This window comes from Amphiprion ocellaris, chromosome 20 (assembly GCF_022539595.1).
Source record: "Amphiprion ocellaris isolate individual 3 ecotype Okinawa chromosome 20, ASM2253959v1, whole genome shotgun sequence".
Classification (NCBI taxonomy): domain Eukaryota; kingdom Metazoa; phylum Chordata; class Actinopteri; family Pomacentridae; genus Amphiprion; species Amphiprion ocellaris.
Genome location: NC_072785.1, coordinates 33,106,388 through 33,123,372, shown reverse-complemented (window position 1 = coordinate 33,123,372; position 16,985 = coordinate 33,106,388). Strand labels below are relative to the sequence as shown.

General features: G+C 47.9%; 2 protein-coding genes across 2 annotated transcripts in view; both read left to right on the top strand.

The window, feature by feature from the left end:
- The window catches only part of LOC129347772 (uncharacterized), a 12,800-nt gene extending 9,611 nt beyond the window's left edge, over window positions 1–3,189 (top strand). Inside the window, exon 2 of the mRNA XM_055005985.1 lies at window positions 1–3,189. This exon is cut by the window's left edge and continues 529 nt beyond it. Coding sequence (XP_054861960.1) covers window positions 1–1,469 — 1,469 coding nt within the window. The 3' untranslated portion in view covers window positions 1,470–3,189.
- LOC111587344 (neuronal PAS domain-containing protein 3) overlaps window positions 1–16,985 on the top strand; it is a 186,562-nt gene that overhangs the window by 49,915 nt on the left and 119,662 nt on the right. The gene's annotated exons all lie outside the window — the stretch shown is intronic.

Genomic DNA, 16,985 nt, shown 5'->3' with positions numbered 1-16,985 from the left:
GGCTGCCAAAAATTCACAAAGAGGGCGCCCCTCTGAGACCAATTGTAAGCAGCATCAACTCTGTGACATACAACATTGCTAAGTATCTTGCCACCATCCTTTCCCCATTGGTGGGGGACACCCCCCACCACATAAGGAACTCGATGGACTTTACAAACAAGGTCAGAAAAATCAGCTTAGACCCTGAGGAAACTATGGTTTCATATGACGTGACTTCGCTTTTTACTTGCATTCCCACTGGAGATGCAATACAGACAGTAAAGAGAAAACTGCTGCTTGACAACTCTCTGTCTGAGAGGACCAACCTCTCCCCCGAACAGGTGTGTGACCTCCTTAACCTTTGCCTCAGCACCACTTATTTCCAGTACAACAATGGTTTCTACAGGCAAAAACACGGCTGTGCCATGGGATCTCCTGTATCCCCCATTGTAGCTAACCTGTACATGGAAGAAATGGAGATTGTGGCACTGAGAACATTCAGTGGCCACTCCCCGAGGCACTGGTTCAGATATGTGGATGACACATGGGTCACCATCAGGAAGGGTGAGGTCGAACCTTTCACAGAACACCTCAACTCGGTGGATAAAAACATCAAGTTCACAAGAGAGGATGTCCAAGACAACTGTCTGGCGTTTCTAGATTGCGTGGTACGCATTGAAACCAATGGGGAACTCAACATTGAGGTCTACAGAAAACCCACTCACACAGACCAGTACCTCCTGTTTGATTCACACCACCCACTAGAACACAAGTTGGGGGTGATCCGTACCTTAAAGCACAGAGCACAGAACATCCCATCAGAAGCGGATGGAAAAAGAAGGGAACACAAACATATTCACTCTGCTCTTCAAACTTGTGGCTATCCAAACTGGGCTTTTATCAAAACAGCAAAAAAGCGCAGGGAGGATAAGAAAGACGAGGACCACAAAAAGAGAAACAACATTGTCATCCCCTATGTGGCAGGAATTTCAGAGAAACTCAGGAGGATCTTTAACACCCACCAGATCCCAGTACACTTCAAGCCCAGCAACACTCTGAGGCAAAAGCTGGTCCATCCCAAGGACAAAATTCCAAGGGAGAAACAGAGCAATGTGGTGTACGCAGTGCAGTGCAATGAGGAATGCTCTGACCTGTACATTGGAGAGACTAAGCAGCCATTACACAAGCGCATGGCACAACACAGGAGGGCCACGACCACAGGCCAGGACTCAGCAGTCCACCTCCACCTCAAGGAGAAGGGGCACTCCTTTGATGACCACAAGGTGCGCATTCTAGCCAGAGAGGACAGATGGTTTGAGAGAGGGGTAAAAGAAGCCATTCATGTCAAACTAGAACGGCCATCTTTGAACAGAGGAGGGGGCCTCAGACACCACTTGTCTCCCACTTACAACGCCGTTCTTAGAGCCCTCCCAAGGAGGTGCAGCCATCTGTCCCACTTGCAGTCAGGTGACCCCCAACCACCCTCCTAGAGGGCTGGGAGGGGTAACGACCGCCCATCAAAGGCTAACGACTCACATTAACACCTAACGAGTCTGTTGGTTTCGGGTCTTTGTCCACTTGTTTTTGCCACCACCCTCCTGGTGGATAAATATCTGGTACTCCCCACCAGGCTTTCAGAACTGAAGAAGCCTCTTGGATGAGAGGTGAAACGTTTTCGACTCACACGAGGTTAGTCCAGTTGCCATAACTTATGCTTGCTTGAGACTTATCATGACCTGGATGACTGAGAACATCCACAGATTTAGCTCACTAGAAAAACTACGCAGACTCAAAGCTGAAGAGCAACTAAGCTCACTAAAAATGACAGGGTCTCAGGTAACGTTAACTAAACAACACTAATACTTCAACCTGGCTCGTGCTGGGGACGGACTGCTGACTAGAGAGGGGGGTAACAGGCTGAGGACAGGAGTTGAAGGTAGAGGCAGCGAAGGTAGAGGCAGCGACGGCAGAATCAAATCCAGGCTGAAGACAGAGGTTGGGTGGAGGGAATTCCGGTGTCCTCTTGAAAACAGTTGTGGTTGGTGAGTCCGGGGAGGGGCAAATGGTTCGGCCACAGGAGCGGATGAGGTTCCAACTAAAAGAGCGGAAACAAAGTTACCAGAAGGTTCAACTTAGGATTGGCAAGAGTGAACAAACGGCAGAACTAACTGTGTGCATTCACAATCCGGCGTCCAAGTGGTGACTGGCGTCTGAATATATGGAGATCAGGCGATCTGATTGGCTATTGTTCTTTTAGGGAGGAGCATGTTTGTAGTTTTTTTCTTGTGTCTTATTTGTTGTTTTCATGTGGGTTTGATGCGTTTTGGTGAAACGATCGATCAGTTTTCTTATTGATGAATTGTCTGCTCACTTTATCCTGCTGGTGTCTGTATTATAGTGTGAAGCTACGTGCACACACGCTCGTGCACGCTCAGTGTTTATCCGTCATATTTCACGGCGGTTCTTCATCCTCGGCCGAGCGACATCGGCGTCGGCGTCATCTCTGGGCCGGGTAGCGGCAAGGAGGCAGCCGGCTGGAAAGAATCCAAGTTTACACAACGGAGAGGCGGAGAAATTAAAGATGATTTTTTATATTTTCTTTATCTGGAGGAGAATTCATTACCTGGCAGAGGAGCAGAGCTGAGCGCTGTCAGCCAAGAATAATGACTTGTCTAACTGATAGCACACACACACACACAGAGTAACACAACAACATCCAGCCTCAGTTTCATTCAGACAAACACAACAGGTTTCAGGCTGCTGTTGGTTTTTACTGATTTTCAAACCGAGCAGCAGAACCAGCAGCTTCACATCAGACAGCAGAAAAACACAAAACAGTGCTTAGGTTCAATTTAATGAGCACATTTCAGAGGAGCAACTGAGAGCTTTAACTCCTCTGCAGCATTTTTTAATCCTCATTTGTTGGAGGACAATGCAAAAAATATTTAAAGCTGCAATAATTAAATCTTTCAGACAAAAAGGGAAAAAAATTGTATTATTATTGGTCTGTATGAGAGGAAAACACAAAGAACAAATGATGTTTAGCAACCAAAACAAGGAGCTGAAGGAAGTTAAAATGCTGCAAGAGAAACAAAATGACCACAGAGACGCAAAACAACCACAAAACGACCACAAAGGGACACAAAACAATCACAAAATGACACAAAACCCCTACAAAAAGACAAAAACCCCAAAAAGACAGAAAACGACCACAAAGAGACACAAAACAACCACAAAGTGACCACAAAAGCACACAGAAGCACACAAAACAACCATAAACAGACACAAAACAACAACAAAAAGACCAAAACTACCACAAAAAGGCAGGGAGGCAGGCAGGGAGGGAGGGAGGGAGGGAGGCAGGCAGGGAGGGAGGGAGGCAGGCAGGGAGGGAGGGAGGGAGGCAGGCAGGGAGGCAGGCAGGGAGGGAGGGAGGGAGGCAGGGAGGCAGGCAGGCAGGGAGGGAGGCAGGGAGGCAGGGAGGGAGGGAGGGAGGGAGGGAGGCAGGGAGGCAGGCAGGGAGGGAGGCAGGCAGGGAGGCAGGGAGGGAGGCAGGCAGGGAGGCAGGCAGGCAGGCAGGGAGGCAGGCAGGGAGGCAGGGAGGGAGGGAGGGAGGGAGGGAGGCAGGGAGGCAGGCAGGGAGGGAGGCAGGCAGGGAGGCAGGCAGGGAGGCAGGGAGGGAGGGAGGCAGGCAGGGAGAGAGGCAGGCAGGCAGGGAGGCAGGCAGGGAGGCAGGGAGGGAGGCAGGCAGGCAGGGAGGGAGGGAGGGAGGCAGGCAGGGAGAGAGGCAGGCAGGCAGGGAGGGAGGGAGGCAGGCTGGGAGGGAGGGAGGCAGGCAGGCAGGGAGGGAGGGAGGGAGGGAGGCAGGGAGGGAGGGAGGCAGGCAGGGAGGAGGGAGGGAGGCAGGCAGGGAGGCAGGGAGGCAGGCAGGGAGGGAGGCAGGCAGGCAGGGAGGGAGGCAGGCAGGCAGGGAGGCAGGCAGGGAGGCAGGGAGGCAGGCAGGGAGGGAGGCAGGGAGGCAGGGAGGCAGGCAGGGAGGCAGGCAGGCAGGGAGGCAGGCAGGCAGGGAGGGAGGCAGGCAGGCAGGCAGGCAGGGAGGCAGGGAGGGAGGCAGGCAGGGAGGCTGGGAGGGAGGGAGGCAGGCAGGGAGAGAGGCAGGCAGGCAGGGAGGCAGGCAGGGAGAGAGGCAGGCAGGCAGGGAGGCAGGCAGGGAGGCAGGGAGGGAGGCAGGCAGGCAGGGAGGGAGGCAGGCTGGGAGGGAGGGAGGCAGGCAGGGAGGCAGGGAGGGAGGCAGGCAGGCAGGGAGGGAGGCAGGGAGGCAGGCAGGGAGGGAGGCAGGGAGGCAGGGAGGCAGGCAGGGAGGGAGGCAGGGAGGCAGGCAGGGAGGGAGGCAGGGAGGCAGGCAGGCAGGGAGGGAGGCAGGGAGGGAGGGAGGCAGGCAGGGAGGCAGGCAGGCAGGCAGGGAGGGAGGGAGGGAGGCAGGGAGGGAGGCAGGCAGGGAGGCAGGTAGGCAGGCAGGGAGGCAGGCAGGGAGGCAGGCAGGGAGGCAGGCAGGCAGGGAGGCAGGCAGGGAGGGAGGCAGGGAGGCAGGCAGGGAGGGAGGCAGGCAGGCAGGGAGGCAGGCAGGCAGGCAGGCAGGCAGGCAGGCAGGCAGGCAGGCAGGCAGGGAGGCAGGCAGGCAGGGAGGCAGGCAGGCAGGGAGGGAGGCAGGCAGGCAGGCAGGCAGGGAGGCAGGGAGGGAGGCAGGGAGGGAGGCAGGGAGGCAGGGAGGCAGGGAGGCTGGGAGGGAGGGAGGCAGGCAGGGAGAGAGGCAGGCAGGCAGGGAGGCAGGCAGGGAGGCAGGGAGGGAGGCAGGCAGGCAGGGAGGGAGGCAGGCAGGGAGGGAGGCCGGCTGGGAGGGAGGGAGGCAGGCAGGGAGGCAGGGAGGGAGGCAGGCAGGGAGGGAGGCAGGGAGGCAGGGAGCCAGGCAGGGAGGGAGGCAGGCAGGGAGGGAGGCAGGGAGGCAGGCAGGCAGGGAGGGAGGCAGGGAGGCAGGGAGGGAGGGAGGCAGGCAGGGAGGCAGGCAGGCAGGGAGGGAGGCAGGCAGGGAGGGAGGCAGGCTGGGAGGGAGGGAGGCAGGCAGGGAGGCAGGGAGGGAGGCAGGCAGGGAGGGAGGCAGGGAGGCAGGGAGGCAGGCAGGGAGGGAGGCAGGGAGGCATGCAGGGAGGGAGGCAGGGAGGCAGGCAGGCAGGGAGGGAGGCAGGGAGGCAGGGAGGGAGGGAGGCAGGCAGGGAGGCAGGCAGGCAGGCAGGGAGGCAGGCAGGGAGGGAGGCAGGCAGGGAGGGAGGCAGGGAGGCAGGGAGGGAGGGAGGCAGGGAGGGAGGCAGGCAGGCAGGCAGGGAGGCAGGCAGGCAGGGAGGGAGGCAGGGAGGCAGGCAGGCAGGGAGGCAGGCAGGCAGGGAGGGAGGCAGGGAGGCAGGCAGGCAGGGAGGCAGGCAGGCAGGCAGGGAGGCAGGCAGGCAGGCAGGCAGGGAGGCAGGCAGGCAGGCAGGCAGGCAGGCAGGCATATGCTGCTTGTCACATAACTCCACCGTGTTCCTTGGTGGAGGACTGAGTTCTCTGAGGGCTTTTTTCTAGTTTGTTATGTGACAGAAATCTGTACTTTCCCTTTATTTCTGACCATTTCATAAACAAATGTCGAGGAAATAAAACTGCAATTAACTAAACAGGTTATAAAATCTATCTGCTTTGGATAAAACCTCTTCAGGAGCTGCCAGAAGTTCCACTATGTAGGAAAATCAGCCGTTGTGTTCATGTCGGGCTCATCTGTTATTGTGGAAATTCAGGAAATGACTCATCAGTGGTTTGTTCATATATCAGGTAGAACAGTGAATCTCTGCACCTCCATAGTTCATCACAGCTTCAGACTGAAATCAGTTTATATTTCTGACTCTTCAGAGCTCCACAGTAATAAAGAGGTTTGAGTAGAAGATCCAACAGATTCACATTTATTCAGCCACAGCTGAAGACAAACAGCTACAGGAACTCCATGAATGTTTACTACACACACACACACACACACACACACACACACACACACACACACACACACTCCATCAGTAATAACCTCTGATCTGAGGAAATCAGCTGGAATGTGAAATTGAAAACAAACATTCATTTCAGATAGCGGAGCGTCTGTTCAGATCAGATCTACAGTAGAGCTGCTGTTCCCCGAAGCTCCGTCTGATAGTCGACTCCTCGACATCATCACAGCAGATCATTCTGCACAGAACCAGAAACCTGTTAAAACCTACAATCAACAGAACCAGGATGTACAGTCAGACCATTCTACACTACAGAATGATAGTGAGGTACAGTCAGACCATTCTACACTACAGGATGATAGTGAGATAGTCAGACCATTCTACATTACAGATGATAGTGAGATAGACCATTCTACATTACAGATGATAGTGAGATACAGTCAGACCATTCTACACTACAGGATGATTGAGATACAGTCAGACCATTCTACACTACAGGATGATAGTGAGGTACAGTCAGACCATTCTACACTACAGGATGATAGTGAGGTACAGTCAGACCATTCTACACTACAGGATGATAGTGAGGTACAGTCAGACCATACTACACTACAGGATGATAGTGAGGTACAGTCACCCATTCTACATTACAGGATGATAGTGAGATACAGTCAGACCATACTACACTACAGGATGATAGTGAGGTACAGTCACCCATTCTACATTACAGGATGATAGTGAGGTACAGTCGGACCATTCTACATTACAGGATGATAGTGAGATACAGTCAGACCATTCTACACTACAAGATGATAGTGAGATACAGTCAGAACTGGCTGGTTAAGCAGATATATACTGAAGGAGGAGCTGAAGGTGTGTTTTCAGGTGAACTTCAGCTCCTGTGGGTTTAATTTAACAACCTGTTTGTGTCGTCGTGTTTTTATCAGCTTTGAAGTCAAAAGGCTTCCTGATTATGATCAATTATTAATTGGTTCTTCATGTCTCCTGTTGGACTGAGCAGCAGGTGGAACAGGTAAACCAGGTAAAACAAGTGAAAGAGGTGAAACATTGTCTGCTGCTTCTTGTAGAAACAGAAACCTTTAAAAGTCAACTCTGTTAGAAAACTGGTTTTTGTGGATTTCTGCTGTTTCGGTGCGTTGATCTCAAAGCACTAAGAGCTGCTGCAGAAAGACGTGTGTGTGTGTGTGTGTGTGTGTGTTACAACGTGTGTTACGGTGTGTGTTTTGCTGCTGTTTCATTTTCAGGCTCCCTGAGAGCTCTGGAATATTAAAACTCACTAACATGAACAGACAGGAGAGTCACAGCGCTGAGACTTCACTCTGACAGCAGCTGTGTGTGTGTGTGTGTGTGTTATAGTGTGTTATACTGTGTCTTATAGTGTGTGTGTGTGTTATAGTGTGTTATACTGTGTGTTATAGTGTGTGTTATAGTGTGTTATACTGTGTCTTATAGTGTGTGTTATAGTGTGTTATACTGTGTGTTATAGTGTGTGTTATAGTGTGTTATACTGTGTCTTATAGTGTGTGTTATACTGTGTTATAGTGTGTTATAGTGTGTTATACTGTGTCTTATAGTGTGTGTTATAGTGTTATACTGTGTGTTATAGTGTGTGTTATAGTGTGTTATACTGTGTGTTATAGTGTGTTATAGTGTGTTATACTGTGTCTTATAGTGTGTTATAGTGTGTTATACTGTGTCTTATAGTGTGTGTTATAGTGTTATACTGTGTGTTATAGTGTGTGTTATAGTGTGTTATACTGTGTGTTATAGTGTGTTATAGTGTGTTATACTGTGTCTTATAGTGTGTTATAGTGTGTTATACTGTGTCTTATAGTGTGTTATACTGTGTGTTATAGTGTGTGTTGTAGTGTGTTATACTGTGTCTTATAGTGTGTGTTATAGTGTGTTATAGTGTGTTATAGTGTGTGTTATAGTGTGTTATACTGTGTCTTATAGTGTGTGTTATAGTGTGTTATACTGTGTGTTATAGTGTGTGTTATAGTGTGTTATACTGTGTCTTATAGTGTGTGTTATAGTGTGTTATAGTGTGTTATAGTGTGTGTGTGTTATAGTGTGTTATACTGTGTGTTATAGTGTGTGTTATAGTGTGTTATACTGTGTGTTATAGTGTGTGTTATAGTGTGTTATACTGTGTCTTATAGTGTGTGTTATAGTGTGTTATACTGTGTCTTATGGTGTGTTATAGTGTGTGTTATAATGTGTTATACTGTGTGTTATAGTGTGTGTGTGTGTGTTATAATGTGTTATACTGTGTGTTATAGTGTGTGTGTGTGTTATAGTGTGTTATAGTGTTATAGTGTGTGTTATAGTGTGTTATAGTGTGTGTTATAGTGTGTTATAGTGTGTTATACTGTCTTATAGTGTGTTATAGTGTGTTATACTGTGTCTTATAGTGTGTGTTATAGTGTGTTATACTGTGTGTTATAGTGTGTGTTATAGTGTGTTATACTGTGTCTTATAGTGTATGTGTGTTATAGTGTGTTAGTGTGTGTGTGTGTGTTATAGTGTGTTATACTGTGTGTTATAGTGTGTGTGTGTTATAGTGTGTTATACTGTGTGTTATAGTGTGTGTGTGTTATAGTGTGTTATACTGTGTTATAGTGTGTGTGTGTTATATTGTGTTATACTGTGTCTTATAGTGTGTGTTATAATGTGTTATACTGTGTGTTATAGTGTGTGTTATAGTGTGTTATACTGTGTCTTATAGTGTGTGTTATAGTGTGTTATAGTGTGTGTGTGTTATATTGTGTTATACTGTGTGTTATAGTGTGTGTGTTATAGTGTTATACTGTGTGTTATAGTGTGTGTTATAGTGTGTTATAGTGTGTCTTATAGTGTGTTATACTGTGTCTTATAGTGTGTGTGTGTGTTATAGTGTGTTATACTGTGTTATAGTGTGTTATACTGTGTTATAGTGTGTGTGTGTTATAGTGTGTTATACTGTGTCTTATAGTGTGTGTTATAATGTGTTATACTGTCTTATAGTGTGTGTTATGGTGTGTTATACTGTGTGTTATAGTGTGTGTTATAGTGTGTTATACTGTGTCTTATAGTGTGTGTTATAGTGTGTTATAGTGTGTTATAGTGTGTGTGTGTTATAGTGTGTTATACTGTGTGTTATAGTGTGTGTTATAGTGTGTTATACTGTGTCTTATAGTGTGCGTGTGTGTGTGTTATGTGTTATACTGTGTGTTATAGTGTGTGTGTGTTATAGTGTTATACTGTGTGTTATAGTGTGTGTTATAGTGTGTTATAGTGTGTCTTATAGTGTGTTATACTGTGTGTTATAGTGTGTTATAGTGTGTTATACTGTGTCTTATAGTGTGTGTGTGTGTTATAGTGTGTTATAGTGTGTGTGTGTGTGTTATAGTGTGTTATACTGTGTTATAGTGTGTGTGTTATAGTGTGTTATACTGTGTCTTATAGTGTGTGTTATAATGTGTTATACTGTCTTATAGTGTGTGTTATGGTGTGTTATACTGTGTGTTATAGTGTGTGTTATAGTGTGTTATACTGTGTCTTATAGTGTGTGTTATAGTGTGTTATAGTGTGTTATAGTGTGTGTGTGTTATAGTGTGTTATACTGTGTGTTATAGTGTGTGTTATAGTGTGTTATACTGTGTCTTATAGTGTGTGTGTGTGTTATAATGTGTTATACTGTGTGTTATAGTGTGTGTGTTATAGTGTTATACTGTGTGTTATAGTGTGTGTTATAGTGTGTTATACTGTGTCTTATAGTGTGTGTTATAGTGTGTTATACTGTGTCTTATAGTGTGTGTGTGTGTTATAATGTGTTATACTGTGTGTTATAGTGTGTGTGTGTTATAGTGTGTTATACTGTGTGTTATAGTGTGTGTTATAGTGTGTTATACTGTGTGTTATAGTGTGTGTGTGTTATAATGTGTTATACTGTGTGTTATAGTGTGTGTGTGTGTTATAATGTGTTATACTGTGTTATAGTGTGTGTGTGTTATAATGTGTTATACTGTGTGTTATAGTGTGTGTGTGTTATAGTGTTATACTGTGTGTTATAGTGTTATACTGTGTGTTATAGTGTGTGTTATAATGTGTTATACTGTGTTTTAGTGTGTGTGTGTTATAGTGTGTGTGTGTGTTATGTGTTATACTGTGTGTTATAGTGTGTGTGTTATAATGTGTTATACTGTGTTATAGTGTGTGTGTGTTATAGTGTGTGTGTTATGTGTTATACTGTGTGTTATAGTGTGTGTGTGTTATAGTGTGTTATACTGTGTGTTATAGTGTGTGTGTTATAATTTGTTATACTGTGTTTTAGTGTGTGTGTGTGTTATAATGTGTTATACTGTGTTATAGTGTGTGTGTGTGTTATAGTGTGTGTGTGTGTTGTGTTATACTGTGTGTTATAGTGTGTGTGTGTTAGTGTTATACTGTGTGTTATAGTGTGTGTGTTATAATGTGTTATACTGTGTTTTAGTGTGTGTGTGTTATAGTGTGTGTGTGTGTTATAATGTGTTATACTGTGTTATAGTGTGTGTGTGTGTGTTATAATGTGTTATACATTGTTATATTGTGTGTGCCTGTTATAGTGTGTGTTTACTGCAGAGGTAGTCGTACGTTCACTCAGCTGTACTTAAAGAAACAGTCCCTCATCTTCCGTCCCCATGACGATCTGTAAACTTCTATTAATAATAATAATAATAATAATAATTATTAATTCATATTCAGTGTTTTAAGTTCATTTTACTTATTCCTAATTATCAGAATTGTTCAGTAAATTTCAGACCAATCAGACACACAGTGCTGAAGGAAACTTAATTTCCACACTTTGGCTGCGATTAGAAGCTTGAAGGTTCAAGTTCTCACTTCCAGTTGATAGAAGAAATAAAGAAATGAACAAAAAAATGGCAAAATTATATTTAAATGTCTGTATTTTTACAGAAAACACTTCATTAATTTACAGCGTGTAATTGGAAAATAACCTGATTATGTATTTAAATCCACTAATAATCTCCTTAGTTTACAGATTTGGGCTATTAGCTTCATAGTTTGGATTTTTAAGGTGTTTTTTCTGCCAGATTTTATTTCATTTGTTTGTATTTTTTTTTTACACTTTTGTGAATTTTAAACAGTGTTTTATTGAAGGTAATATTAATAATAAGGTTTCATCAAGGTGGCAGGGGATTTTTACAATCATTTAATCAGTAATTATTTGAGCTATTTGTGCCAAACTTCAGTCCTTTATCCTCTAGCTGATGATTAATCTGATAATTTTACCATAAAACACTAACACTCTGTAGGTTTCTCCTGTTTGCTGTTTTATTTTATTTTTCAGACGTTGTTCTACTGCCTGCTGTTTATTTCTCTGGTCCAGCTTTAGTTGGGCCCAGAGAGGCTGAGTCAGGGAGTTCAGCAGACAATTTACAGACTACAAACACAGATATCTTAAAAAGACATGATTCACCCACAGAACCAACCAGGTTCATGACCTTTCTCTAGTTTAATGATTGTTTACTAGTGATACAATGGACAGGTTTGGATTTATTGTTTCTGCCTCATAGCTTCTATAGAAAGATGTTCTGAGATTTTGCAGGATAAAGTACATCTCAATGTTTTACTTTAAATGCTTAAATCTTTTAAGAGTCAAAAAGACTACACTGAAAAAATATCATGAATGCATTAAAACAACAACCACAGAGAGTTGGAAAGTACAGACTGAGTAATATGGACGGTCTTTTTGGACCTACTTGGACGTACTTGGCAAATACAGACTCAGTAGTACAGACAGTCTTTATGGACGGTCAGCGCTTCTACAGTGAGTGCTGACTGTCCATAAAGACTGTCTGTACTACTGAGTCTCCGTAATTACTCAGTCCATACTTGCGTATTTGGTAGAAACGGCCTCCGTTTCTTAGTCCAGTGTTGGTCACACCTGTGAACACCTGGAAACACGTGGGACATGTTGGTTCCTGGTTTGTTTTGAATAAAGTAAAGTGATAAATAGATGGAGGAGAAACGACAGGAAGTTAAAGAGGAGCAGCAGTTTGTTGTTCTAGTCAAGGTCACAGCAGCTGAATGTGGAGATCCTCAGGGGACACCGAGTCTGTGACACAGCTCAGAGTTTCAATACCTCCTACCAGGGATGGGAGGTTACTGTGTGTGTGTGTGTGTGTGTGTGTGTCTTTTGTCTAGGTGTGTGTTTGTCTGCATTTAAAGCCCTGTAGGGGCTCACAACGGGCTACAGCAACGCATTCCAATCACTGCTCAATTAATTGCCCTGTAGACACACACACACACACACACACACACACACACACACACACACACTATAACACACACACACACACACACACACTATAACACACACACACAGTTTTGTCCACAGAGTCCACAGAAACCGTATCAACACGTGAGCAGCAGACAAACACACATTTATAGAAAACTAAAGACAAATAACAGACACTGCTGCACACACACACACACACACACACACACACACACACACACACACACACACACACACACACTAATAACACACACAGTAACACACACACACACACACACTAACACACACAGTAACACACACACAACACAGTAACACAAACACACTAACACACACAGTAACACACGTACACAAATAACACACACAGTAACACACACTAACAACACACACACACACACACACTAACAACACACACACTAATAACACACACATTAACACACACACTAACACAGTAACACACACACACACACTAATAACCACGTGATGTCGGCTGACGGAAGGACGTGTTTTGTCGGGCTCCCGCTCCCACATTACTATTAGTCGCAGCGAGACAAACTCCTTGTCCTGCCGTGACAGACTTTTGACAGATTTTTATTTTTGTACAAAGCTACACCTTCTGATGAAAAGACTTTGAGCGTAAACCACCTTGTAAAGAACATTCAGACTTGGACGGAGCCGCCGGTCAGAGGCTAACCGCAGCTAACTGCTAACGGACAGTGGCTATCAGCAGCGGCTAGCTAGCTGCGGTGGCTCAATCACGTCGGTGTGTTACAGTGTTTGGATGCTAACAGCAGCAGATTAGGGCTCTATAGCACCACAGAAACAAACCTAGTTCACTGTTTAGTTCTTTCGGAAGCCAGGGACATGGCGGACACAGCCAGGGACTCTCCACCGGACACCACTTCCTTGTCCGCCCCCCCAACCTCTGATCTAGATGCAGCCAAGACAACCATCATCCGCCTGAAGGCAGACATCCGTCGTCTAACCGAGGAGCTAAAAATCAAATCAGATATACTCACCTCCTACATGAACGTCGCCTGCAAGCAGTCCCGCTACCTCGCTTCAGTCCAGTCCTCCCTCCACGACACCCTCCCGTGGGTCCCCGTCAGCCCTCGGCCCTCGTCCTGCTCAACTCCAAACCGACATCCATCCTGGTCCGAGGTTGTCATTCGTGGCAGAAGCAGCTGCAACGACCACACCGTCTCCCCGGCCCGACCAAATCTCATCAGCTTTGCGGCTCTGTCCCTACCGGCCAAGCCCCGGCCCGCCAACCCGGCGGCGACGCTGATCGGCGGCGACGCCTCCTCTTCCTCCAACCTGCCAGCTGCCGGAGCCTCTACGGCTCCCATCCGAACAGCCGACGGACCGCCAAAGGCTCTGGACCCCCCGACGTCCAACGCTGCGGATCAGCCGGCCTCCTCATCGGGGGCGGCTACCTCCCGGTCGCCGCTGGACGCCGGCGCAAAGACCACCTCCGCGCAAACGTGCGGTGGCCCCCGGGCTCAGCCTGGCTCCACCTGCAGGGTCTCCCCTCCGCGGGCGACCGGCAGCACTCGGTCCTCCTCCGGAGAGCAACAAACCCAGCGGTCCCAAACCCGGATATCCTCCGCAACCTCCCGACGACGTCTGCTGCGGGACGCGGTTCGCCGCCACTCCGCCGGGTCCGTCGGCAAAGATTTGGACCATCATAGCAGCTGTCTACAACGCGAGTTAGTAGACTCCTCATCGCTGCGTTTCCATCGCTCCACCATCACCTCCCCCCTTACCGACACCGAGCCACAGGGACAGCTGGCACCCGCGGCGGCTCCTCTGCACACCAGCCCCGACGCAACCTCAGCTGGAAGCCCTCCACTCCACCTCTCCCGTAAGTTCACAACCTCCCGTCCACCACTTGCCCCACTCTTCGCCCCCACTACGCTCATCATTGGCGACAGTATCATGAGAGGCATCAGGTTCTTTAACGCTATCACACTGTCATTCCCCGGTGCTACAGCTGCAGATATCGCTGTTAAAATTCCTTCCGTTCTCCGCTCACTCCCCTCCTCTGTACACCGCATTATCCTTCACGTCGGCTGCAACGACACAGCGCGCCCCCAGTCTGAGCAGACAAAACGTGATTTTCAATATCTGACGGACTTACTGAAAGACTGCGGAAAGTCTATTTTTATTAGCGGGCCCCTACCAATGGTGAACAACAATTCTGAGCGCTTCAGCAGACTGCTCAGCCTGAACACCTGGATTAGCTCGTTCTGCTGTGCCAGCAGAATTAACTTTATTGACAATTTTAACTGTTTCTGGAACAGGCCAGAATATTTTAACAGTGATGGCATTCATCCAAACAGGTCCGGCAGATCACTTTTAGTCTCAAATATCCAACACACCGTCCACACTTCAGACTGACTAGTGCCAGTGTTTACATCCATCTCTTCTTCACGCTCCACTGAACCGCCTCCCAGCTACAGCGCCCCCCTCTGTCCCCACCTGGAACTCCCCCCATCTTCCCCTCCAGCACACCCACTGCCTCCCCCCTCTGGCTCCCCCTGCCCGTCACCCCGGCTCTACCAGAATTCAACTAGCTGCCAAATCCCCACCATCATCAGCTTCAGACAACCTCGGCAGCCCTCCCTCAGAAACTGCCATTTTGCTAACCTTCGCCCACTTCCACGGACCTCACAGCCTTGTCCCCAGAAGCCCTCCCCTAATCACACATCCACACTTCACCTGAACTTTGCCCTCTTCAACACCCGCTCCGTCACCAGCAAAGGCCCCATTCTACAATTATTCATCCTGGACAATAAACTGGACTTCCTCTGTCTAACCGAAACATGGCACAAACCACTGGACTTCTACCCACTCAACCAAGCCACTCCCTCCGGATACACGTACCTCAACTCACCCCGCCCAGAAGGTCGAGGAGGCGGCATCGCAGTCATCCACAAACAGGTCTTCACAACCATCCCACTTTCCATCCCTGCCTCCCCCTCCTTTGAACACCTTGTTTTTAAATTACCCGGTCCCACCCCAATGGTCACTGCTATCATTTACCGCCCACCTAAACCAAACCCCTCATTTCTCCCTGACTTTTCCCACTTTGCCACCCAGCTATTAGCTACATCTCCGTCAGTCCTCATCCTTGGTGACTTCAACTTTCACATCGACAACCTTCACAGTAAATCTGCCTCTGACTTCCTAGACCTCCTACAATCACTCAACCTCACCCAGCATGTCAATTTCCCCACCCACAACCATGGACACATCCTCGATCTGGTTTGCTCCTCTGGTCTTACAGTCCTAAATATCTCCAGCTGTCATCTCTCCATCTCTGACCACCTAGCAATAACTATGGACATCAGCCTCCCCACCCCCCTGCCCAAGGAAAAACGGACAATCTTTTTTAGAAACACTAGATCACTCTCCCCCTCTGTATTCTCCGCCTCACTGACCACTGCATTGTCCATCTCCCCTCCCCCATCAATCAATAACCCCACTGACCTCATCAACCACTATAATCATACTCTCTCTTCCTGTCTTGATCAGCTTGCTCCCCTCAAATCCAAATTAGTCACTTTCTCCCACTCTGCTCCATGGTACACCCCCGAACTCCACCGCATGAAAGCCCATAAACGACAGCTGGAACGTCTTGTCAAGAAAACAAACCTGACAGTTCACCGTCAAGCCTACTCCGACTTCCTCCAACAATACAAAGACGCCCTGAAATCTGCACGGTCCACTTTCTACTCTGACCTGATCAATACCAGCTCCAACAACCCCAAGTCCCTCTTCTCAACTGTCAATAAACTCCTTGCCCCCCCGGACACCGTCTCAAACTCGTTCACCACTGACAAGTGCAACCTATTCCTCTCTTTTTTCCATAACAAAATCATCTCCATCCACAGCAGCCTTGTCACCTCTCCCACCTCACTTGATCCCCCCTCTCCTCCACCAAACCCTCTGAACTTTCCCCCCCTGGCCCACTTCTCGCCTGTTTCCCCCCTGGACCTGCCCAAATTCATCACTGGAACTAAAAACTCCACATCCTGCCTGGACCCCATCCCCACTGACCTCCTCAAAAACTGCCTCCCTGTTATCTCCCCCCTCATCTCTAACATCATCAACACTTCCCTCAGTACTGGCTGTGTCCCCTCACCCCTCAAACTCGCCTCTGTCTCCCCCATCCTCAAAAAACCTGGTTTGGATCCAACCTCCCCTCACAACTTCCGGCCCATCTCCAACCTCCCCTTCTTATCCAAAACATTAGAACGTGTCGTCGCTGCCCAGTTGAAAACTCATCTCACCTCCAACAACCTGTATGAAACCTTTCAATCCGGATTCCGCTCTCATCACAGCACTGAAACTGCTCTCCTCAAGGTCACCAACGATCTCCTCCTCTCCTCAGACTCTGGACAAGTCACCATCCTCATTCTTCTCGACCTCTCTGCAGCATTTGACACAATCAATCACTCCATCCTCCTGTCCCGCCTTCAATCCTCCATTAACATCACCGGCACCGCCCTCACCTGGTTCACATCATATCTCACAAATCGACAACAATTCATCAAGGTCAACAACTGCACATCCGCCACCGCCCCCCCTGTCCCATGGTGTCCCTCAAGGATCAGTCCTTGGCCCCCTCCTCTTTATCCTGTACCTCCTCCCCCTCGGCAACATCATCCGCCACCACA